General features: G+C 46.8%; 1 protein-coding gene across 1 annotated transcript in view; it reads left to right on the top strand.

Annotated features, from left to right (window-relative positions):
- plekhg4 (pleckstrin homology domain containing, family G (with RhoGef domain) member 4) overlaps positions 1–24474 on the top strand; it is a 53160-nt gene that overhangs the window by 20909 nt on the left and 7777 nt on the right. Inside the window, 11 exon segments of the mRNA XM_079339280.1 lie at positions 11180–11377; positions 11866–13861; positions 15018–15278; positions 16040–16163; positions 16248–16341; positions 17286–17372; positions 17481–17597; positions 18319–18417; positions 18536–18823; positions 18934–19056; positions 19201–19392. Coding sequence (XP_079195406.1) covers positions 12154–13861; positions 15018–15278; positions 16040–16163; positions 16248–16341; positions 17286–17372; positions 17481–17597; positions 18319–18417; positions 18536–18823; positions 18934–19056; positions 19201–19392 — 3093 coding nt within the window. The 5' untranslated portion in view covers positions 11180–11377; positions 11866–12153.

Genomic DNA, 24474 nt, shown 5'->3' with positions numbered 1-24474 from the left:
AAACAACACGCTGTTAGCAGAGGGACGTGTTATCGTGTATTCATGATCTGTCACCAACGCTTAAATCAAGAACACTATTTTTACTAATCAATAACGTTCAATAACTAACAAGGAGGATTTATTGAACCCCTCTAGAGCCCAGCCGAATTTTTAAAAGCTGCAGTTCACTGAGAAACTTCACTTCAATATGACTGATCTGATCTGATCTGATCAATTCTGAACCAAAAAGCTTTTTCTAACAAAAAACACAAAACAGAATTCAGTCGCAATTCTCCATAAAATAAACATTTTAACTTCTACGTACTAAATGTAGGGCATGGATCTTTTCTATGAGATTAATTCAACAGACATTCAATGGTGCTCATATTTTAAAACAATTTCCCCTCTCACCTTGGAGACCCTGCACACATCACAACAAACAGTTAATGGGAATTAAAATGAGATAGATCTATGAAAACATCCTTTTCATTTTTATCTCTGTACTCTACATAAACAGCCTCTGTGGCTCTTATTGCTCTGCTGATCACTTTGGTCTGTACATTTTTTAACATTCATCACATTCATTCGTTTATTGAGATTCGTTTCTGTGTAAAATGTCAAAATCAGTTCACCTGAGACTCAGTAGAAATGTTTTTTTGCTGATGGTCTCATTCACATCGTGTAGCTCGTCAGGAGGCGTCAACATTCATTTCAGACTGATTCATAACCAGCTAAAGAATCTGCGTCAGTTTGAAAAAGCTCCAGTTGATCAGAAGATATTTGTGCAGCGATGGGACTTTAAAAAATGTAATTTAAATTGAATGCAAATTTGATTTACATCCTGATTTCCACATGACTTCGTTAACATTCTTGTTGCTTTTGAAGAAAAGCACGAATAACTCACTGTCCATCAATTTGAACCAGGAGGTGTTAAATTTGAATTAGCCTTCATGCTAGCAGTGCTACAGACACATGCTCCAGTTCTCAGGCTATCCTACGTCTGCCTGTACTGTATCTGCGGTCCTAACATATCCAACGGTGTTTGGAAAATAGAGTCTGAACTATCAGGTTGACGTCGGAGGTGCCAGAGGAGTCATGAGCTCAGGTCACTGATGGAAACGACATCAGGAGGATTTACAAACATGAGGAGAACTCCGACTGAACCGGGCTTCTTGGCCTTCTTTAGCACTTTCTAATAGGCCTCTCTGTTATGGTCAAATCCAATCCACAACATATATTTTATACAGATATTAGTCTTTAGGGCGGGAGGGTAAAAACAAAGTGAAGACGACGAAAGTGAATTTATTGTTGCTCTTATGTTAATTCATGATAAAGTTTGTTTATTCGTTGGAATGGCCAACAACGTTCGGATCCTGTAGAGTACTGTGAAAGCTTCTAGGTTGGCGGTCGTGCCGACGATAAACCGAGACCAAGTCAGAAGACGGATCAGAGCGTATCAAGTCTGAGACGACACCGAGACACGTCAGGACTGAGATGAGTTCAGACCAGGGTTTGTCAGGTGTGAGAAGCAACCAGGACTTTAAGGGATTCAGACAAGTCAAGACCAAGTCAAAGAGGCGAATACAAAGTGTGTCGAGACTTTCATCACAGACGCAGAGAAATGACACAGACTCAGAGGCTAAAGCAGAAAGTATTGACATAAGAAAAGTCCCAGGATTACAGCACGTAAAGACCAAGACCAGAGATTTCCCCGTTCACATAAAAGCACCGTGAGAAAACAGGCTGACGTTTTCCTTGGTGGCCATTTGTTGGTATAAATGCTCTCATATCTCTGATTTTTAAATATATTTAAAATGAATGATTTGCTGAATATTTTGCAGTGTGTCTGTTAGCTCGATGAAGTCGGCTGATTTTGAGCATGAACGACTTGCTGGTCTGGAGGTGATTAGACTCAGTCTGAGGATACAAAGAGGTTTCCATGTGTTGGGCCACCTGAGGCCTGTGGATCATTTAACGCTGACCCACTGGGCGCCGCTTCAGGTCCTGATGGAAGCGCTTTTCACGCTTCCTCTCCGAGGGTCAAATGTCAGGGAAAGGAGTTCAGCTTTTGGAGCTGCAGGCTACAATTCAACCGGAAAGGCTTTCATATCTCAGGACTCGTCAGTGACGGGAAGTGTCCATTGTCCTCGCTGTCGAGTGCCGTGTTGTTGGGAACGGACCGTCCCGGGGCGGTGGACTACAAAGTCCCCCATCTCGGAGTCCAGAAGACGTTGCACAATGAGGCAGTGTTCTTGCAGATCCAGAAGATCCATCTTCATGACTCTTGTCATCTTCCTGCTCCAGCCTGCCTGAAACCTGAACCCCCCCCCCCCCCCCCCCCCCCCCCCCCCCAAAGCCTTCTGGGAAAAAACCCCGCCACCGAAAGATACACCGCTTCAACTACTCAAACCTGACACCCATCAAAAGAAGATTCCCTTTGGACCGTTAAAGTCTGACCTACTTCAGTGAGAGGTGAACATGCACACGGGCACTTTAATGATCCACAGACATTTACAGACACCGATATTGATTATTTTAGATTTACATTGATGGACTTTAATTCATTCATCAATATCACTGTGCACTTCTCTTTTTCTAAACATTGATTTCCACCCTTTTACCTTCAAAAACAGAATAACAGCACCATGAACGGTGGTCTCCCCCCCCCCTTTATTCTGGTCCAAACCTTGAGATTGAAATCTGCTCAGTTGAACAGAACTATCAGAATCCAGGTGTTGTGGTGGGAAGTAAACACTTTTTGGTGTGTTAGATGAAGGATCTATTTTTGGAGAAACTCACCTTGAACATCAGCTGAAACATTTTGCACTCATTGCTGGCTGTTAAGCCTAATTTATACTTCCGCGTCGCGTCGATGCCGTAGCTACGTGGTCTGTGCAGACCTCCCAAAAATCCTGAACGTGAACCGCAAGGACTGTGATTGGTCCGCTCAGAACGTTACTTTTCCGGTCACAACGGAAATATTAAAAGATCCTTTAAACTGCGAATAAAATCAGCTGATTGACATTCGAAAGTAGCGAAAGTGCATTTCTTCATCCAGGTCCCTCAGTGAGCGTTTTCAGCCTCGATTGGTTTAGTCGTCGGACAGACCACCTCCACGAACGTCTCCTTCGTCGCTACTGCCCCCTAGCAGCTTGGCGGTGAATTGCAGCAATTGCATTGCTTTAGTCGGGCTGACATCTCACTCTTTATCCCTGAGATTATGATTTCTACCTTGGCAGTAAAGACTTGTAGATTTCTCCCCTTGTGTTCCTGCAGCTCCTTTGAGTCTGTCAGTGGTTGGAGATTAGCTCCGAGCTCAAATCACAACAGGTCCCTGAGGGGCCGAAGCGTTGCCTCTTTATTTCTACAAAGGAGCTCAGTGGAGTGGCCTTGAAGTCTGCACAGCTGGGCTCTGCTTATTGGGCAGCGTTGAGACTCATTCAGCGTCTGAGAAACGCTCCAATCTAATCTCCTGTTGGAGGAACTCGCTGTGCGTCAAGGTCGTCACTCTGCACTATCAGTCTCAGCTCGGTGGCGCCTGCTTTAAAACAGCCGGAGAGGTTTGGACGTCTTTGTCCTGCTCTTATGGTGAGAGGTTTGTGTTTGTGTGGGATGGATGGGACCCCCCCCCCCCTTTCCTCAGCTGCTCCCTACTCTCATGGAGGTGTGAACTCCTGTGAAAACAGATGAGGCAGACACAAAGACAACAGACAGTGAAGGCTGGTTGTAAAGGGTGTTTGGTTTGGAGGAACATGCCGAGCTGATACCAGCAGCCAAAAGAGGCCGAAGAGAATATTTAAGTGGTTAAAGCATCTTTTTCTCTCTCTTTCAAAATAAAAGTCCCGTCATCCAAAATGGAGCTTTTCCAAGTATGGCTTCAGACCTCATAAATCACAGTGCTTTGGCTGTGTGTTGCTTAGTTAAGGTCCAAGCTGTGAACATGTCCTGAAGAGATGGCATGTAGCCAGGCTCCGATGAAAACAGACACAACGGATAAAAATCCAAAATAAAAAGTGAACACTCAACAGAGCAGCAACAGATCTTGTATCATTTTGGCTTTGCCCGCTGTGGGTTTGGATTGTCAACATTTTTGTTTCTAACATACACAAGCTAAGGTTGCCCAAGGGACTTTAGCTAAACCGATAGTTTACTTACACACTGTGGAACATGCAGAGAGGTTTAAGAGAGGAAAGGTAAAGCAAAACCTAAAAATGAAACCTCTGCATCATCCCCAAAAGTCTTTACTTTGACGATGACACATTTCAGCACGAAACATAAAGTTGAACTAGTTTCTTTTTGTTCGGCCTCGTATTCATGCACATTTCAGAAAGGCAGCTGCTTTTGTGTCTGCGTCATGCAGAAACCTCCAGGGGTGAAAAATGAAGCCAATGCACAAGTACAAAAAGCAGCAGTTCACAGAGTGTCCATTTAACCAGAAGCATCATAAGTCACATTAAAACAACCCAGTTTTTACAGCACAGAGAAAAATCAGCCTGATTATCTGCTCTCTTCATGGGGGGCGTTCACAGTATCTTACTGCAGCTGATTAATGGGTTATTGATTACAGTCTATGGTCTGCATAGGCCAGCTTTTAATTCCACTTCCTGAGGAGCGTGATGCTCTCTGCAAGAAGAGGAACATGAATGTGCTCACATGCTGCAATCTGCAGGGTGAAGACTGTCCAACAGAAACATCTAGAATCATGATCAAATCCACATGACTATGGCTACTATGATGATCAATAGATTATTATTTATAACAACATGTAGCTGAATGAATCGAACAAAGTGAGGACGTGAATCTGGTATCGCTTTTTAATTGTTTCGTTATTTTTCAGAATTGTTTATAAAGAAATTCTGTTCATGTTGTACTTTTTTTTTTTTTTTTTCTCAGTAAGAATGACTGGATGTGTTCGGACACATTTTCTGTTATCAGTTGAAACATGGCCGACCCGGTACGCTGGTTCATCTCACGCCTCGTGGTGTTTTTTTTTTGTTTGTTTTTTTCCCCCGGAGCTCCAACTGTTGCTGCACACTGCGATCACTTTACCTGCTTTCTCTGTAATCTCATTCTGTATCTGTTCACCACTCATTCCAGCCCGTCGTTCACGGAGCCAGATACAATCTGACAGATCGAAAAAAACTTGGACGCGGTGCGTCTTTAGACGAGCCGCAGCACGTTCCAGCTGACAGAAACAGACGTGAGCACGAGAGGGAGAACAAAGGAAAGTCATTATAAGAGGAAATGTAGGAATGAAGCAAGAATTACAGCAAGTCGAATAGATGTAAAACTACACCAGAGGAGCTCGATGAGAAGAGAGTCCTTCTCACACGGGACTCGTATTACCTGCAGACCGACTTACTTTTTATAATAATTAAGAAAACAGAGGGCGTCTGTTCCTGACGCTGAGTGTAATCTATAAAGTCAAATTCCTCCCATAATTAAAGGCCTTAATTCGCCCCAGGTCATCTGATAATATTAGTCCCATGTGAAGCAGCTTCTTCCAGAGGAAACACGATGAGTGAAACGCTACACCGGCGTCCAATCCAGCAGAATCCACGTCGGTCCACTTTGTCTCTGCGTCCAGTCCGTCCCAGTTTGACATGTCGGGTCGAAGGTTGTGATTAAATGCTTTGTGATATTGGAGATGAATCGCCTGCTCGTGAAGGTGGAGAGATTTTCTCTTGTGTTTTTTCGTCTCGTTAATGATTTTAAACCGACACTGAGCTCCTTTCAAAATAAGACTGGATAATAAATCAATACAATTATTGACAGAAACACCCTCCTTTCTGCATGTGTGACTCACAATGTTTCAACGTTTGTAATGATTTTTTTTCGGGTTTCGGATCGATGCATTAACTGGCTTACTTGCTGATAACAGATAAATCAGTTCAGACCCTGTTAGAGCTCAGTGCTGATACTGGTCTGCAGCAGTCCTGCACAACCTGGTCGTACTTTTCGAACGACCTGTGGATTTGAACCATCTGTCTGTGTCCGGGTTGTGTCGACGTTGTGCACCTGCATGAAGTGTACCTCTCCAAAGAGTGTCAGAGCAGAGGTGGCGTGTTCACACTGCTGGAACAAACTGGGGGAGTTTAGGGAGTGGAGTAAAAACCAAGAGTGTGCCATTTTAAAACACGTGGCATCAAACATTTTGACAGCCTCCACAGCAACGCGACAGCTGGGCCCGGGCTGTCACTGTGTTCACTTGTGAGGGGTCAGAGGTCATGTCTCCAGGGGGTCCCTTGCTTTGAGAGCCCCTCCCTCCCCCCCGTGTCGTGTCCCCATGATTGGACACTAAAAGAAGGTCATGACTTTTACTTTCTCTCGGAGCTCCTGACCCCTCTTGTTTAAACACGTGAGCGGCAGAGACGGGGTTAAAGACGTTGATTCGATATATGTCAGATTAAATCCTCTGCAGGATGCTGGACATGTCCCGGGTATTTTTGTAGCTTCGCTTCAGCACCATCAGCCTGCAGGACTCCTGACAGTGACCCTGTTATTTGCTGCACCCTCATCCTCCACACCCAACAGGAACTGGTTTTTCCATCAGCAGGCAGCTGAGCAGTTGTGCGGTGGATGAATCATGACCCTCCAGGGAGAGAGAGGCTGCCACTGACTATTCATCAGAACCAGAATAACCTGAGAGATTGGATTAGTTAATCCTAAAGGCTCCATCTGGATGATTAAACAACAGGCTGTTGTCTGCCATCAGAAACACCTAACGGATATCCAGGTCCTGATGGAGTTATCTAGATTCCTGTTCTGACACAGTTGGTAAAACTACAATACCCATGAGCCTTAGCTGCTTTCTGCCATCATTTCGTAAGAAGCTTTCTAAATATAACCACCTCGTCACAACACTCATTCAAACCATTTAGTTCTCCATCTCCCAAAGGTGAGCCTGCGTTTGTCAGTGAGATGCACCATGGGAGTTGTAGTTCTTTTTTTTTCTTCTTTTTTTTGTTTGCTGTTTCGAACTGAGACGTTATGAACACACATCACATCTCTGAGAAATAATAATAATATAAAAAAAAATCAACCAGATATGACTCGTTAAAGCAGAGGGCAGCCGAGATGGCTCCTTCCATTTTTTTTGTTGTTGCCGGTGTAACCATGGCGACAGATGTTTAAAGCCCCATCGTGTCGCTTGTTTTGCCGAGCACGCCTCGCTTCGCTTAGCGTCCATGTTACAGGTTCTTTCTTGGCATCATCTGACACATGACACATGAGGAGGATCAGGTCTGTCTGGTCCCTCCTAAAGTCCTGAACACTCAACCAGACCAGAATCATCATTACTGTTTCACCGGGGCCCGACAACCAGCTGGATGTACTCGTGCTGTTTGTTGTTTTTTTATGACGCTGATTTAACGTGTGCAAGTTTGACTGAAGATTTATTGATTTATTTTTTTTAGTTACCTGTTCAAGACCTGCAACTATTTTCTTTTTCCAACCGTGTCGGAAAGAAAACAACACAGTGTTGGATTTTTTTTTAAAGCAACTTGACACCGAGCAAGGCCCGCTTCGATGAGCTGTCAGCTCCTTTTGGTTTTTCAGGATTTCTCAGAACGCAGGCTCACTGTCCCCGCTGGGTCGTACCTGTCCATCTGTGTCTGGTGAGTTTCATTGATCCCAAACTAACAGGAACCACTCATCGACTGAAAAATAAGTCGACACGGAAGAGATTAGGAAGAAATATTTGGTTCAGTCGCTAAAAGAAGAAACAACCAAGCAGCTTCAAAAAATGGAATTTGGAATAAACATTTCTGATTGGTCGACACTGATAGACCTTACAGGATCATCGATTCCGTGTTTTTCTCTTCCTGATCTCATTCTATAAAAGTAACGCCCCCCCCCCTGCACAGGAAGGACCCTTATATCCACCACTCTGACCTCTGAACTTTGCCCTCCTCCTAATTGTCTGTTTGTTTTGTCGATGGTCTCTGAAGTGAAGCCTTTTTTTCTGTTGTTGTTATACGTTCACTAAGAGCTGAAGATGAATGAAAGGTAAAAAAAAAAAAAAACCCAGAATGAGAAGTGATCACAGAAGTCTGCTCGCTGGGTGGAGGATAATGAAGTTATTATTCAGCAGGCTCTCTGAGTGGGTGGCCTGTTTCAGTCTCATGGGAACCTCACTCAGCCTGCTTTGATGTCCCGCCTCCTCAGCCCTCCTACACAAGGCAGAGCTGCACTCCTAATACCATAATCCACATATTCATATACTCTGGATTCCTACACTTGGATTAACGTTGTGTGTGTGTGTGCTGCACTTAAACCTTAATTTCCCTTCCCCCCCCCCCCCCCCCCCCCCCGCTCCACAGACCTGGTGCTTATTGTTGTTTTAACACGGCGTTTGTGCTAACGTGCTTTACACAGTTTGTTCAAGGACACTCCAACATGTGCTGAGAGGTCCAACCTCTAACTGTGTCTCTCTCTACTGAACGCTGCTGAGATTTAGTCTGGCAGTTTGAGGTGCAGACCACACAGCCAAACATAGTTTAGTGTTTATGTTGCTGCGCCATCGTGCTTTTTTTAACACAGTGCCTGTAATCTGCTTTAGGTTTTATTGTTTAATTATATATTTTATTTATCTTTTGTTGACTTTATTGATCCCATTGGGGATCAATAAAGTTATATCCTATTATATTTAGTTATAAAATTAAAGAACAGAAAAATCCCGACAATGCAGCACAAAACACACAAGACAGACACTCGCAACAAGACAAAACATAACAAAGCAAGACAAAAATAAATAAAAAAAATATCTAAAATAATAAGAATAAAAATATATATTTAAAAAAAAATGTAAAAAAAATATTTAAAAAATTAAAACATTAAAAAAATGATATATGTTTTTAATGTTTTAATTTTAATATAAAAAACAATATATATAGATAATAATAATAAATAATAATATATATATATATATAAATAATACATATATTTTTTTAATGTTTTAATTTTTTTTTTAATTTCTTTTTTTTTTTTTCCACCGGCCACACAAACAATGGATCCAGACAATTTGCTTTACATTAAATAAAGTATTTTAATATCTGTCTAACAGGGTTGGATATGAACTTGTTCACCTACCTGCCACTGTGATGGGTGGATTTAAATATCTAACCCCCCCCCCCCTTTTTTTTCCTTTTTTTTACGAGACAGCAAAATGCTATATATTATAAACATGGCTTACAGAATTCAAGTAAAAGGCTACAAAATCAAATACTGACATGAGGAGGGGCTCAAAGTGGCACGATGCAGTGATGAGTCGTAAACCGGTGGAGTTAGAACCTTTAAGGTTTGCTGCAGATATTTTCTTTTCCGTGAGTTCGTGTTATTTAGTGTCTCGAGCGTTTGGAGCGGCGTGTTCATGACGCTGCGTGAAATCGTGTCGACTTCACTTCCTGCTCTGATCCAAAAGAGTTTCTGTCTTTGCTTGCGTCAACAGTTTGAAACTCATGATCTGTGATCGGTCACACACACACACACACACACACACACACCGACCGTTCAGCCCCGTGCCACCCTCCACCCAGTGTCATCTGATAGCCTGCTGCTAATATTGGCCTCCAAACTGCATTTGGCTGCCAGTTGTTGTGTATGAATCTGGGCCAGCTGAGTCACATCCAGAATATTCTGTGCAGCCCAGACTGACGGAGAACGTCACGCGTGTTGCTGGGTGAAAACCATGAATGTCAACTGGGAGCACTGGGAAACTACCCTCCAGTGTTAGCTCAGCCGCTGCTCACCAGAGCCCTCTGTTAGAAGCTTGTTAATGCTAACTTCCTTTTACCCTGGACGTCAACCCCCGAGTTAACCGCGTTCACGACGAGCGCCTCATGGAGCGCCGAACGCCAAGCGAAGACAACACACAACGAGCGTGACAGTTTGTGCGCCATAAATAGCTTCACAACATGTCCACAGATGGAAGTTTCAGGACGCCGTCGGCGTGACGACGAAGGAGTGTGGCTCTCTTTGTCATCTGTTGTTGTACAGGTGGAGCCGTGGGCGAGACGTGACTCGTCATATTTGTCACGTTGACCTGGACGTCCTCTCCCAGAGTCGGCTGTCAATGCGAAGTGGAGCGCCTTGTTTTCATTAAGCCTTGCACACACAACCCCCCCGGACCCCCCCCGGACCCCCCCTGGAGGCCCGGGTTTAGTGACAGAAGTAGTCTGACATGTAGTCAGTCAGCAGAACGGGTATAAAGGTATGCAGAGGTCACAGTCCAGAACAGGAAGTCCTGATGCATTTATTGTGAACTTCATCGCAGCACAACTTCGAGTTTGATTCACGTCGTGTCGTTCAGGCTGACCTGCTGTGATAATAGGTACAGCCTGTAGTGCGTTAGAACATACACAAAAAAATCAAGGACAACAAAATCAATCTCCTGATTGGATAAAAAAAAACACAATGTGAAATATGTGATTGACTTTTGAGTGTGAGAAGTTTTCCTACATGTCCTCCAAATGATCCCTCAGAGCAGTTTGATTCACAGACCAGTTGCACAACTTGACGGTCACACACTGGAGCGTGATCAGTCTGACTCACTGTAACGGTGAACTGAATCAGTCAAACGGCCAACGTGCGAGACAGTTTATAAAAGCTGTGTGAATTTTATTCATTACTGTGTGTGTAAAGTGAGCCGATGGAACGAGGACGAGGAGGCGGCGTGGACTCGTATCCTCTCGAAGAGGAAACAGAAATAACCGGCGAGAGCCGTCGAAGTCAGCGTTTCGACGCCGCGTCTGTCGGCCTGCAGAAAGCTGGAGCCAGACGTCGTGTGCCGGATGATATTTTTACCTGAGCGGCTTCCAGACCAGTGGATCCAGTTACTGCCCTGCTCCTGTTAAGACCCACAGCAGACGGGGCCTCCCAGCCAGGCCTCCAGGGGCCTTTGCCGGGGCACTCCCAGGGCGGTGATCCTGAAATGTTGAACGTGTTTTTTTTGTCTGGGAACTTAAAGATTGAACACGTGCTGATTTAAGGCGTGTTCTCTGTGTGGCAGGAATGTGATGCAGATTTGTGTGTGTGTGTGTTTAAAGACAGCAGCTGTATCTCCTGTAAACACAAGCACATGCTCACAACTGTTGCTTTACATCGCTTTTCTTAGCTTTTACAACTTAGCCGCCGAGAGGAAACGATGACCTGACGTGTTCTCGTCTTCAAACTGTTAAATCAACTCTGCTTGTTTCTGCAGGACTCTGAATCTCTGGACCGCTGCATCCAGAGCGCTCTCTCTGCCCTCTACCCGCCTTTCCAGGCCACGTCCCCGACCGTCCTCTGTCAGGTCCTCAGCGTGGTCGAGCGCTGCTACAGAGGAGACGGCCTTCGCTACCTGCTCCACTTCCTGCTGCCCGCAAAGCAGTTCTTAGCAAACCTCCAGCAAGATGCCTGCGTGAGTCTGCAGCTCGCTCTGTGTGTGTTGTTTTTAATTCAGCGGCCATGTTTGTGTCACACATGTTGTTTATCATATTATACTGTACATCTCCAAAGAAGTCACAGTGTCACATGTCCTCAGTGGGAACATCACAGTGAGTCAGGACTGAACTGTGTGAGGAACGTACTCTCCCTGACTGATGACTCAATCCCACCTCTCGCTCGCTCGCTCTCTCTCTCTCTCTCTCTCTCGCTCTCTCTCTCTCCCTCCTGTCTCTTCTTGCCTTTGTTTATCTGCTCGCGTGGTTGGTTGATGCGTCACGTTTGGTTGAGGTGACTCTGCAGGTTTATCACTCACCTCTCTTAACCACAGAGGCCACAGTGTGTGTGTGTGTGTGTGTGTGTGTGTGTGTGTCGAGGTGTGTCTGGTTATACTGAGTAGTGTATGGACACAAGAGGTGCTGTGTTTGCTGCAGAGTTCAGTGATGTGATGTTTGTTGTCCTCAGGTGCAGTACTGTGGTCTGTTGTTCCGTCATGAAGGCTGGCCTTTGTGCGTCCATGAGAAGGTAGTGGTCCAGCTCTGTCCTCTGGACCCGGGTCTCCTCCTTCCTGGAGACTTCTACCTGCTGGTTTCTCCCCCTGCCGTCGTCCCTCCTCCGCCTCGATCACGGGGCGCCTCCTGCAGGAGCGCGCTCGCCCCCTCCCCCCGTCTGCTCCTGTGCTCCTCGTCAGCCGGCAGCCGTCATGTGGAGCAGCAGGAGGTGCCGGAGATAGCCCTGAGATCGCTCTTCAGCATGGCCTGGCTGGACTCGGTCAACAGAGAGAGGGAGCACCGAGGAGCGTCCAGGCTGGAGCGCTGCCTCCTCTCCGCCACTGGAGACGTCTTCAGGGTCCCCTGGGAGGACCTCGTTTACCCACAATTCATCAGCCAGCCCCGGACTTCGCTGAAGGAAGATCTGGAATCATCAGCTCAGGGTGGAGATTTGCTAATAAATACATCGACCAATCAGTGCAGAGATATTGATACCTCAACCCAGGATGTTAAGCTCCTCCCATCTTCCACTAACGCTGAGCAAGCGCATGCGAGCAGCGAGGACTCGGACTCAGAGGGCGAGTATGTGGAGCTGTCGGAGCTGCCTCGCTTCTCCCCTCAGAAAGGCTCCTTAACGCAGTCCATCAGCCTGCAGCACAGAGCCCGCAGCAGCACGCACACACACACGAGCACCGACACGCCGGCTGCTCCGAGCACACACACACCCCAAAACACTCCTGCAACCGCTGACACACACTCCTCTGTCAACACACACTCTGTGAGCACAAACGTGACGGCTGCTAAAACACACACACCCAGAAGTGCTCACACAGACGTCACACACTCGTCCCGGGTCTGCGGCGAGCTCAGTCCTGCCTCTGTGCTGTGCTCCAGGCTCATCGAGGAGATCCCAGACCAGGACCTCAGTGAACCGGTCATCCTCACCCCGATCTCCGGCACCTCCTCCTCCTCTGCTCCTCCGCCTGAAGTTGTGAAAACCTCCAGCTGGACGCCGCTGGAGAAAGTAGAAGGTAGTGATTTAGAATCTGCAGAGTGCACAGAACAGACAGAGGAGACGGATTTGAGAGAGAGCAGGGAGGAAGAGGAGAAGCAAGGGAAAGAGGAGGAGGAGGCAGAGGGGGAGCGCGAGGGCGAAGAGAAGGAAGGAGAACAGGTGGAGGACAGAGAGAGCAGGAGGCGCCGCACACACGCAGCTGAAGAGAGAGAGTATGAAAGTGAGACGGAGGACGAGTTTGATGAGGAGGAAGAGGAAGATGGAGCAGAGGAGGTGGAGCTAGAGGAGGAGGTTCAGGTTATAATTGTACAGCAAAGTCAAGGAAGACGGGAGGAGGAGCAGCAAGTGGTGAAAGAAGAGAGAGAGGGAGGAGGAGGAGGAGGAGAGAGAGGAGGTGAACACGAGCAGGAAGCTGAGAGCGCTTCTTCTGCAAGTGATGCCCAACACACGATTAGTCAGGACTCTTATTCTGAAAATAACCCACCACACACACACTGTGAAAGTGACACGACACACGCACATTATAAAGACTCTTATTCTGAAAATGACCAACAACATCAGCGACACGCGCACGCCGAGGAAACGTCTCCAAGGCAGCACGAGGATCAGCCTGAAGCTTCCTCTCTTCAGACTCAGTCAGGAGACTTTAAATGTGACACGAACACGCCACGAAACCCGCCTGACGTCTCCGAGTCTGAAGAGGACACGCAAGAAAGACCATGTGAACACTCGGATTCTGCAGGGGACGTGACTCAGATCCAGGCCGGAGACAAAAACATGCCTGAAGTCCTTCCTGAGGAGTCGACGAGCACGCCAGCGCCGGATCCGGACTCACCCGGGCTTCGATGTGAGGAGCCTGAAGCTGCACAGGAGAAGCTGACGGAGGAAGAGGAGGCGGGCTGCGGCTGTGATGAAGAGGTTGGTGGAGGAGGAGCTGCAGAGCTTCCGACCGAAGGTACAGAAACCTGTTTCTCCTCGTCGCTCCTTATTTCCTTCTCCTGCTTTTCCATCCTCACAAACTCTCCTCGTGTATCACCACCTCCTCCTCCTTCTCCTCCCATTCCTCCTCTGATTGGCCGTAACGGTCCTCCTCATCCTCATCCTCCTCCTTCTTTTATTACCTTCCTCTTAATCCAGTTCAAACACACCTCACCTCCTCTTCTAACTCTTAACTCACACTGTTGCTTTGTGTGTTTAAGGTCGCTCACATTTTTTAAAAATTTGTTAGGATGTAAAAAAAAAAAAAAGGTGGTCAGCTGGTTTTATGAAGCTTTGATAATCTAAAGATAAAGAATGATTCATTCTCTCTCTCTGTCAGTGAACACAGTGAAAAGAACACAACGTCTGCACATTAAGCTCCTCCTCCCCGAGGTCGTTTGACCCAAAACATGAAAATCACACAATGCTAAAAAAAACAAAAAAAACAAACAAACTAGTATTCATCCGTTTACATGTTTTTAAAGTTGGTGCAAAGACGAGAGTCGTCACTGTCGACTCTTCAGTCCTTCGTCTTCAGGCAGCTGCTGCAGGGTGAACAGAGGCGAGGGGCGAGCTGTTAGATAAAGTGTAACGTTACAATCACTGTGCACACCAACGCTTTAGTGTTTGTAGATACTCAATAATCCCACAGCAGCTGCCTCGACACTGTGTGTGTGTGTGTGTGTGTGTGTGTGTGTGTGTGTGTGTGTGTGTGTGTGTGTGTGTGTCATGTTGAGGTAAAGTCAGTGTGTGTGTGTGTGTGTGTGTGTGTGTGTGTGTGTGTCATGTTGAGGTAAAGTCAGTGTGTGTGTGTGTGTGTGTGTGTGTGTCATGTTGAGGTAAAGTCAGTGTGTGTGTGTGTGTGTGTGTCATGTTGAGGTAAAGTCAGTGTGTGTGTGTGTGTGTCATGTTGAGGTAAAGTGTGTGTGTGTGTCATGTTGAGGTAAAGTGTGTGTGTGTGTCATGTTGAGGTAAAGTTAGTGTGTGTGTGTCATGTTGAGGTAAAGTGTGTGTGTGTGTCATGTTGAGGTAAAGTCAGTGTGTGTGTGTGTGTGTGTGTGTGTGTGTCATGTTGAGGTAAAGTGTGTGTGTGTCATGTTGAGGTAAAGTGTGTGTGTGTGTTCTTTCCACAGGCTTCATCAGTGAGCCGCCTCCTGCTCGGTCTGCTGCTCCCTGCACAACAGAACCAGCAGCAGCACCTCCAGCTGATCCCCCTGTCCCAGTGCGCTTCACCCAGTCCCCCAAGTCCTCCCAGTCCTTCCAGACCCCCAAGTCCTCCCAGTCCTCCCAGACCCCCAAGTCCTCCCAGTCCTCCCAGACCCCCAAGTCCTCCCAGTCCACATGGTCCAGCTTCTACAGCGTGCTGCTCAGCTCTGCGGCTCTCTGTCTGCCCGGTGAGAAAAAAACACAAAGGAGCTGAAGTGATGAGATCAAACAGACTGAGATGAACACTGATGACTTTAAATTAGGAATATTTGACTAAATCAAATAACATCGATACGTGTTTCTGTACCACAACAACAAAACTAGAACTTCTCGTAGGCGTCCACAGTTTGGCAATTTGTTGTTTTTAAACGCAGCTTTTGGTTTGCTAAAGGACTGAAGGGGAGAAGTTTCCTCCCATACAGTCGATCGTTCAAATAATGGAGAACATTTGCACATTTTAATTTGCACATTCATATTTATTAATTTTATTTATTTATTTGTTGTTTTGTCTGCAGAAATTCTTTTCTGTCTCCGAGACACATTTCTCCCCAAGAAACATCGACCTTGATTGTTTTAAAAAAACATGTTCTGGAAAAGTTTTCAATCAGAATTGTTGACAGCCTGATCTAAACCTTACATGCCTCTTTACTGTAACTATATATGAGATTAATTACTTCCATGTATTTGTTGCTCTGCCGCCTGGTTCTTGTTGTTCTTGTGCAAATCGATCACCAACATGCTGCTGGAAGTTTTCCACATTTTCTGCATGAATGATTCTCTGTGAGCGACACACCTGACAGTGAGAAGAAAGCAGGGTGAGGTGTGTCGACACACATCAGGTGCAGGTCCAAAAAAAACCCTGCAAGAAATACGATGAGACGCGTCGTCGACCGGTCAGGGAAGAAGTCAGAGAAGCAGAGTGAAATGTGTCGTCTGCGTGTCTCTGCAGGAACACGAGATCGAAGCGGGCGCGCTCTGCTGACCGTCTGCACCAACAACACCGTGTGGTCCAACCCTGACTGTGACAGTGCAGAGCTGCTCCGCCTCCTGCTCTACTACACATCCACCCTCAGGTAAGAACAGCAACCCCCCTCCCCCCCTCCCCCTTTTTTCTCTGAAACCACAGAGTTGTGACATCACTCTGACATCACTAACAGGAAGGACGCGGCGGCGCTGGGACTGACTGTGCTGGTGGACGCCCGCCGAGCTGCTCCTGCACCCGCCCTGTTCTCCTCCCTCAGGTCGTTACAGGTGAGTGACAGGTGGACTGATTTATAAGGAGAGGTCACATGACAGACGAAGAAGGAAGTGAATATTTACTTAATTACCGTCGTTGATCATAATGTGGGTCAAATAGAAAAGCAGATCAACACGTGCTGAGTCACAGACCTGAAGCATCGTCCGTCAACACGTCGATCTACTTTTTTAAAACATTTAGAGACCGGCTCCTCCCACAGACGCTGCTCATCATGCAGGAGAAGCTGAAACACTGTGGGAACACAGAGCGAAGACTAAAGCTCCCTGTGCAAAGTAAAAAATGATTGGAAAAAAAAAAACAAGCAATGAAAATATAAGAGGCACAGACTAGAAAGAACTTTCTCATTAAACTGAAGGAAACGTGACCGCTTAAAATGCATTTTTAATTGTGGAGTTTCTTCTAACTGGCTAAGAGGGTTTAAAAAGTCTGAGCTTCAAGGTTCTTACATTTTGTGATGTGTTCATGTATAAAGTCTCAGAGTCTGTGAAGGGTTACAAACAAAAACGATCCCAAAGAAAAAAAGTCATGAAGTCAAAATAGAAACAGTCTGAGGCCTTCTGTCGCTGGCTTTGGTCCAAGGTCTTTCACGCTGCCTTCTGATTGGTCAGTATCCAGCAGAGGGCGACAGCTGCACAAAGCCAGAGTTCATCCACAAACACTCAGCTTCCTTTTCTTCTAATGAATCAAATAAAAGTGTCCACACTTACACGCAGCACACAGACTGACTCTTTATGTTTGACTCCTGATTATTATTATTATTATTATTATTATTATTATTATTGTGTGTGAGCCCAGACTTCACGTTCAGAAAGAGAAAACTTCCATCAGGAAATCGTCATGATGTTCCTCTGCAGCAGTAAGCCTTCTGTCACCCGTGCTAAAGTGCTTCTGTACTGTGTGTGTGTGTGTGCGTGTGCGTGTGCGTGTGCGTGTGCAGGAGAACATACCAGGCTCCATCCACTCCGTGTTGCTGCTGGTCAACAAGGACTCGTCTCTGCGTCCGGACAAACCTGCAGCTCTGCAGGTAACAGCTGATCACAGCCTCGTGTGCACTCACCTCACCTCCATGCTTCTCTTATTGACATGAAGTTTGATAAAGCTGTGTGTGTGTGTGTGTGTGTGTGTGTTGCAGGTGGAGGTGTTGAGCTCTCTCAAGTCTGTTCAGAAACACGTGGAGCTCCGTCAGCTTCCTGTCGAGTTGGGAGGATCGTTCAGCTTCAGTCAGAGCAGCTGGCTCTGCTTCAGATCGGTCAGCGCTCTGCACACGACACACGTTACTCCTCTAATAATAACAACCTGTCAAAGACCCATGTTTATGGAGGTTTCCATGGTGATGCACCGCTGCTGATTTTTATTTTATTTTTTTAATTTAAGTTGAAAGAAATTATTAGTTTTCTTTGGTAAAAATATAACTACTGGAAAGGTTTTAACAATAAGGTGGTTTTCAGTTGATTTTTTTATTTTTTATTTTTTTCCAATAAATGTTAATAATTACTATCATGACAAGAAATTGCACGCAACTAAAACACTCTTCCACTTCACCAACGCAGCGACACCTCCGACCTGAGGCTCCCAAAATATGAACTAATCCAGAGTTAGAAACTAAAGTCTTTAAAGGGTGGATTTCATTTTTTTTCATTTATTTTTTTTAATCGTTTTTTTAAATCGTTAACAAGATGAAAGAATCAGCCATGCATGATAACATGATGTATGGCATGTTGTTATGATAGGCGTTTAAAACCTGGACTGTAGTGGGAACTTGCAGTTCCTGTTGTGTTCTCCGGATGAATCACAGACTTGGAGGAAGAATCTACAGCGTGTCCTCACATCTAATCTCACTGTGTGTGTGGAGCTGCAATCAGCTGTGTGAAAGCAGGACTCGTGTTTCTGTCCATTACTTCTATGCATGCAATGACAGTGTGTGTGTGTGTGTGTGTGTGTGTGTGTGTGTGTGTGTGTGCGCTCATCAGAGAGTGGAGCAGCTGACCAATCAGTGTGAAGACGTCATCAACCTGCTGCAGAAAACCATCAACACCCTGCAGTCGACTCCTCTACCTGCTGCAGCTCAGGTGACGCACACGCCAACACGCACGCAGCGGCAAACATAGCACGACCGTTTCATTAATCCCGCCCCCTCTCTCTCTCTCTCTCTCTCTCTCTCTCTCTCTCTCTCTCTCTCTTTCCCAGGATGCCGAGCTGCTGCTGTCCAGGTACAAGGGCGTGATGCGCAGCATTCTCGGAGACAGCCGATTGGTGCAGCTGCAGCAGGAGGGCGGAGCCTCGTTGTCGCGGCTCCGCAGGGAGGAGAGCAGCCTCGGCGAGACCGAAGGTTACCGCGCGGCGGTGGAGACGGTGTCCACTCTGTACGACGAGGTGGACGAGCTGCTCCACCGCCTCGTCACGCTCTCCAACGCCAGGACTCAGGAGCTCAACTTCATCCTGGAGTTCAGCCGACTGGAGCAAGGATTCACGGAGGTCGGTGTCAGGACAACACGTGTGTGTGTGTGTGTGTGTGTGTGTGTGTGTGTGTGTGTAAAGTGTTTTTTTATTCACGTGTCAAACGTGTGTTTTCTGTGGCGTGTCAGGTGAGGTCGTGGCTGCAGCAGGTCGGGGAGGTTCGTCTGAAGAGTCTGAATGAACCGGACGATTCTCTGGAGCTTCTCACCAAAAAACAACAAGACTTCAAAGCTTTCCACTGCACTGCATACGTACGACACACACACACACACACACACACACACACACACACACACACACACACACACACACACACACAGCTCAGATTCATCATTTCACATGGCGTTGACCAGTTTACTCTCTCTCTCTCTCTCTCTCTCTCTCTCTCTCTGCAGGAGCGATGCAGCCGTGGCGAGGCGTTGTTGGCTCGTCTGGAGCAGTGGGGCGACATGTCGTCCGCGGACCTCCACGTCTACGAGGGTAAAGTTCACTCTTTCTGGGCTCAGCTTCAGGATTTCTCCCAGCGGGTGAAAACCACCGGCAGGAACATCGAGCGGGCCGTCTGCCTCTACCGCTCCCTGGACCAGGTACTGTTCAGTCCAACCCTCTACCAGAACGTGTGCATCAGAAATGTGTCGATTTAGCAGCTTTGACACAAACTGCAAAACTTCGACTCTTTATAATATAATGTAAACTTTGTGAGAGCTCGTTATTCCTGCTAAATCAGCAACATGTCCGACAAAGTGATCAGTCTGCCCCCATCCTGTGCACTTTAAACTCTGGGAATAAGTGTCATCTGGTTCTATGGGCCTGCAGCGATCCTCCAAGATCCCTCGTTAACATCCTTAAAATCAGACTTCAAATTTAAAATTCTTTCCAAATAGTTTCCAATCTCGCCACTTTAGGAACGCTGATGTTATTTCAGGAATGAGAAAATCCAGTGATGGTTGATTTGGATGTTTCAGCAGGTCTGTGATTTATTTTTCTCGTCACTGAGCTGGAGACAAATAAGGAGATTTTTTTTCTCTTCTATGTTTCAGGTAAAAAAAGTATCAGGGAGGGTTTCAGTAAGATTTAATCAGCTCTGAATAGTGAAATAATCTGAAACAGTGACGCTTTCATTCAAGCCTTCAAAAAATTAAAGTCAAAGCGACCGCGGCCCAGTGGTTGAGTCGGAATCGGAAAGTCGGCGGTTCGATCCCCGGCTCCTGCAGTTTCATGTCTGATGTGTGGTAAGACGGCGGACCCCTGAGCAGCGGCGTGAAAAGGAAACATTTCAAATCTGGAATGAGTCATAAACCTTTTGTGGTCCCGGAGTCAGGACGCACAGATCCACCGCCGCTGACTCGTGAAGACATCGAGAACAGACTTGAGATAGAAGCTGATAAGTCGTCCTCCCCCTCCTCCTCCTCCTCCTCCCCCTCCTCCTCCTCCTCCTCCTCCTCCTCCTCCTCCTCCTCCTCCTCCTGCAGGGAAGCTGACAGCTTGCATTGAGGCCTGGGGGGGGGGGGCGTTGGGTGAGGAGTGGGGGGAGAGTGTCAATATTGTTTTGTATACTGGACCCTGCCTTTTGTAACGGGGCGTGTAGGGGGGTGGTGGTCTTTGTCCACATGACCCTGTACTGTAGGAGGGATGGTGTGTGTGTGTGTGTGTGTGTGTGTGTGTGTGTGTGTGTTTATATCATGATCTGTTCATTGTCATTGTTCTCTAAATGTAACATTGAAGTAGATTTCAAAGCTCGCTGAGTTTTCCTTCCGTGAACTCAACTCATCTCCGGCTGCCTCGTGAATCTGTGGCTGCAGAGCGTCGGGTTTGACGGAGATTTCATAGAAATAAACGGGTCAAACGGACGCTCTGCTTTCATTAAATATTCATTCTTTAGTGTGTGAGTGAGATTTGACTCGTCGGTCGGCTGCCTGAGTCATGGTTGAGACTCGGCTCATGTTCGTCTGCCGTTTGGTGTTTCTGCTTTTAATATTTTTTGTCTTCAGACACTTTTTGTACTTTCTTTTGGTGTTACTTGTTGGAGGCAGTTTTTTTAGCCTTTTATTGGAGACGACAGCTGAGGAGAGAGTCAGGATTCAAACCCAGGGCTGCTGCGACGCGCCGCCCGCGTTGGAACTCTCAAAGTTTTACTTGTTCCAGTCGTTCGTCACCAAAGTGATCCTGGATTCAGACCGGCTCTTCACGGAGTTTGGTTTGATCATCTGAAGCCGACAGAAACATCAAAATGACTTCCTGCTTGTACTGAAAGGAAAAACAACAACTCGCTTAACAGTGCAAATTCATAACTTGTGCGTAACCATGACGACCAGAAGAAGAGAAACGACTCTCTGCTACTCGTCGAATTCTCTGCAGCAGTCTCAACTTTATTAACGTGTGTGTGTGTGTGTGTGTGTGTGTGTGTGCAGTGAAGTGACTGTAGTTTATTGTGAAGTTTCCACTCTGATACACTGACGGTTGATGTATTGACCTGACACACACACACACACACACACACACACACACTTACAGTCACAGCAGGGAAGTCTTCTCTCAGCTGGAAACCTCGTATCTCCACGTCGTGGATTTGTCAAGTCAGAAAGCTTCAGTTCAAACATTTGTGTGTGTGTGTGTTTTAGTGTGTGTGTGTGTGTGTGTGTGTGTGTGTGTGTGTGTGTGAAGTCCAGGTATCACTCCGGTGCCAAGTTTTCCCTCCTTCCTCCTTTCACTCCTTTCACAAAGTCTTTGTTGCCGTGGTGACCCACCCTCCCCCCCTTGCCCAGTCCTCCTCCTGGGACCGCCCATCTGCCATTCAGCCCGTGAATGAGACGGTAGGGGGGTGGTCTATGTGAGTGTGAGTGTGTGTGTGTGTGTGTGTGTGTGTGTGTGGTCAGGCTGCCGCTCTCTGCTCGCTTCAGTCAGGCTGCAGCGCTCCAACAGAACACAACAAGGTAGGAAACACACATTTTTATCCTCATGTTTACACACACACACACACATTCCTCCTGAAACTGTGTTGGGAAGGAGTACAGAGTTGATAGTGTGGCGCTGTGTGTGTGTGTGTGTGTGTGTGTGTGTGTGTGTGTGTGTGTTGCAGTGATTCAGTTGGATATAAAGTTGGCGTCAGGTTGACTCCAGATTCTTTGATTTGAAAGCCACTCTACTCCTCTCTCTCTCTTTCTCCCTCGTTCAATGTGTGTGCGCGCGTGTGTGTGTGTGTGTGTGTGTGTGTGTGTGTGTGTGTGTGTGTGTGTGTGTGTGTTTCTCTTGGATAACTTTGATCCAACAGAAAGTTCAGTGGACCTGAGCATGCTAACGGATGCTAGCGTCTCATGTTGTTGTGTCCCTCCTGGTTTGAACCCGGCGCTCAGGTTAGATTCCTGTTTAAGTTTCAACTTGTCCAGTTTGCGACCCCGCTAATCAGTCAGGCGTCGACTTGTTTTCAGTTATGACTCCTTCGGTTTCATCCTCAATATTTAAAGAAAGGAAGAAGAAAAAAAAAGGATCCTGGGACTAACGAGAAGAACAAACAGACGAGAATTGATTGACATTTGAACCCTTCTGTGAACCCTCACACACGGCGCGTTTCCACTGCAGGAACCAGGAACCTTAAAGCTCTCACACACAGGAACCTTAAAGCTCTCACACACAGGAACCAGGGACCTTAAAGCTCTCACACACAGGAACCTTAAAGCTCTCACACACAGGAACCTTAAAGCTCTCACACACAGGAACCAGGGACCTTAAAGCTCTCACACACAGGAACCTTAAAGCTCTCACACACAGGAACCTTAAAGCTCTCACACACAGGAACCAGGGACCTTAAAGCTCTCACACACAGGGACCAGGAACCTTAAAGCTCTCACACACGGGAACCAGGAACCTTAAAGCTCTCACACACAGGGACCAGGAACCTTAAAGCTCTCACACACAGGAACCTTAAAGCTCTCACACACAGGAACCTTAAAGCTCTCACACACAGGAACCAGGAACCTTAAAGCTCTCACACACAGGAACCAGGAACCTTAAAGCTCTCACACACAGGGACCAGGAACCTTAAAGCTCTCACACACAGGGACCAGGAACCTTAAAGCTCTCACACACAGGAACCAGGAACCTTAAAGCTCTCACACACAGGAACCAGGAACCTTAAAGCTCTCACACACAGGAACCAGGGACCTTAAAGCTCTCACACACAGGGACCTTAAAGCTCTCACACACAGGAACCAGGAACCTTAAAGCTCTCACACACAGGAACCAGGAACCTTAAAGCTCTCACACACAGGGACCAGGAACCTTAAAGCTCTCACACACAGGAACCAGGAACCTTAAAGCTCTCACACACAGGGACCAGGAACCTTAAAGCTCTCACACACAGGAACCAGGAACCTTAAAGCTCTCACACACAGGGACCTTAAAGCTCTCACACACAGGAACCAGGAACCTTAAAGCTCTCACACACAGGAACCTTAAAGCTCTCACACACAGGAACCAGGGACCTTAAAGCTCTCACACACAGGAACCTTAAAGCTCTCACACACAGGAACCAGGGACCTTAAAGCTCTCACACACAGGAACCAGGGACCTTAAAGCTCTCACACACAGGAACCAGGGACCTTAAAGCTCTCACACACAGGAACCTTAAAGCTCTCACACACAGGAACCTTAAAGCTCTCACACACAGGAACCAGGGACCTTAAAGCTCTCACACGCAGGGACCAGGAACCTTAAAGCTCTCACACACAGGAACCAGGGACCTTAAAGCTCTCACACACAGGAACCAGGGACCTTAAAGCTCTCGCACACAGGGACCAGGAACCTTAAAGCTCTCACACACAGGAACCAGGGACCTTAAAGCTCTCGCACACAGGGACCAGGAACCTTAAAGCTCTCGCACACAGGGACCAGGAACCTTAAAGCTCTCGCACACAGGAACCTTAAAGCTCTCACACACAGGAACCTTAAAGCTCTCACACACAGGGACCAGGAACCTTAAAGCTCTCACACACAGGAACCTTAAAGCTCTCACACACAGGAACCTTAAAGCTCTCACACACAGGAACCTTAAAGCTCTCACACACAGGAACCTTAAAGCTCTCACACACAGGGACCTTAAAGCTCTCACACACAGGAACCTTAAAGCTCTCACACACAGGAACCTTAAAGCTCTCACACACAGGAACCAGGAACCTTAAAGCTCTCACACACAGGAACCAGGATGTAGATTAACACCTGAGGAAGAAGATTCACTGTTCGCTCTCTAAGAACTTCAGAGAGGAGGCAGCTTCTACGTCTCTGAATCTGCCGCCTGGAGTTTGTTTGGTATTTTTCTTTCTTCATCGTTTATTGATCCGTTGACGGAGTGACACAATAGATGACCGACAGCAAAGTGTTGACCCTTCGGAGCGCTCATGCTGAGGATGAAATCCATCATCTGAGGCGATCAGAAGGCTTCAGTGCAGGAGGTTAAAGTGAGGGTAACTTCTGATCAGCTGTTCTTTCATTACAAAGAGCTGAGTCATCTGAGACATCTCATTAAAGGAAGTTCTGGTCCTCTCCGGTTCTGAGAATAATCAGCGGTGCAGAGGCAGAAAGGAAAAAAATAAAATCATGAAATCAACCTGCAAGCTGCTCGGTAAAGTTACTTTTGGGACACGTCTGATGCACGCCATCCCAGAAGCTCTTAC

This window comes from Symphodus melops (genome assembly GCF_947650265.1).
Source record: "Symphodus melops genome assembly, chromosome: 3".
In the NCBI taxonomy this organism is placed as follows: domain Eukaryota; kingdom Metazoa; phylum Chordata; class Actinopteri; order Labriformes; family Labridae; genus Symphodus; species Symphodus melops.
The sequence above is the reverse complement of the archived record's forward strand: the minus strand, read 5'-3'. Positions and strand labels throughout refer to the sequence as shown.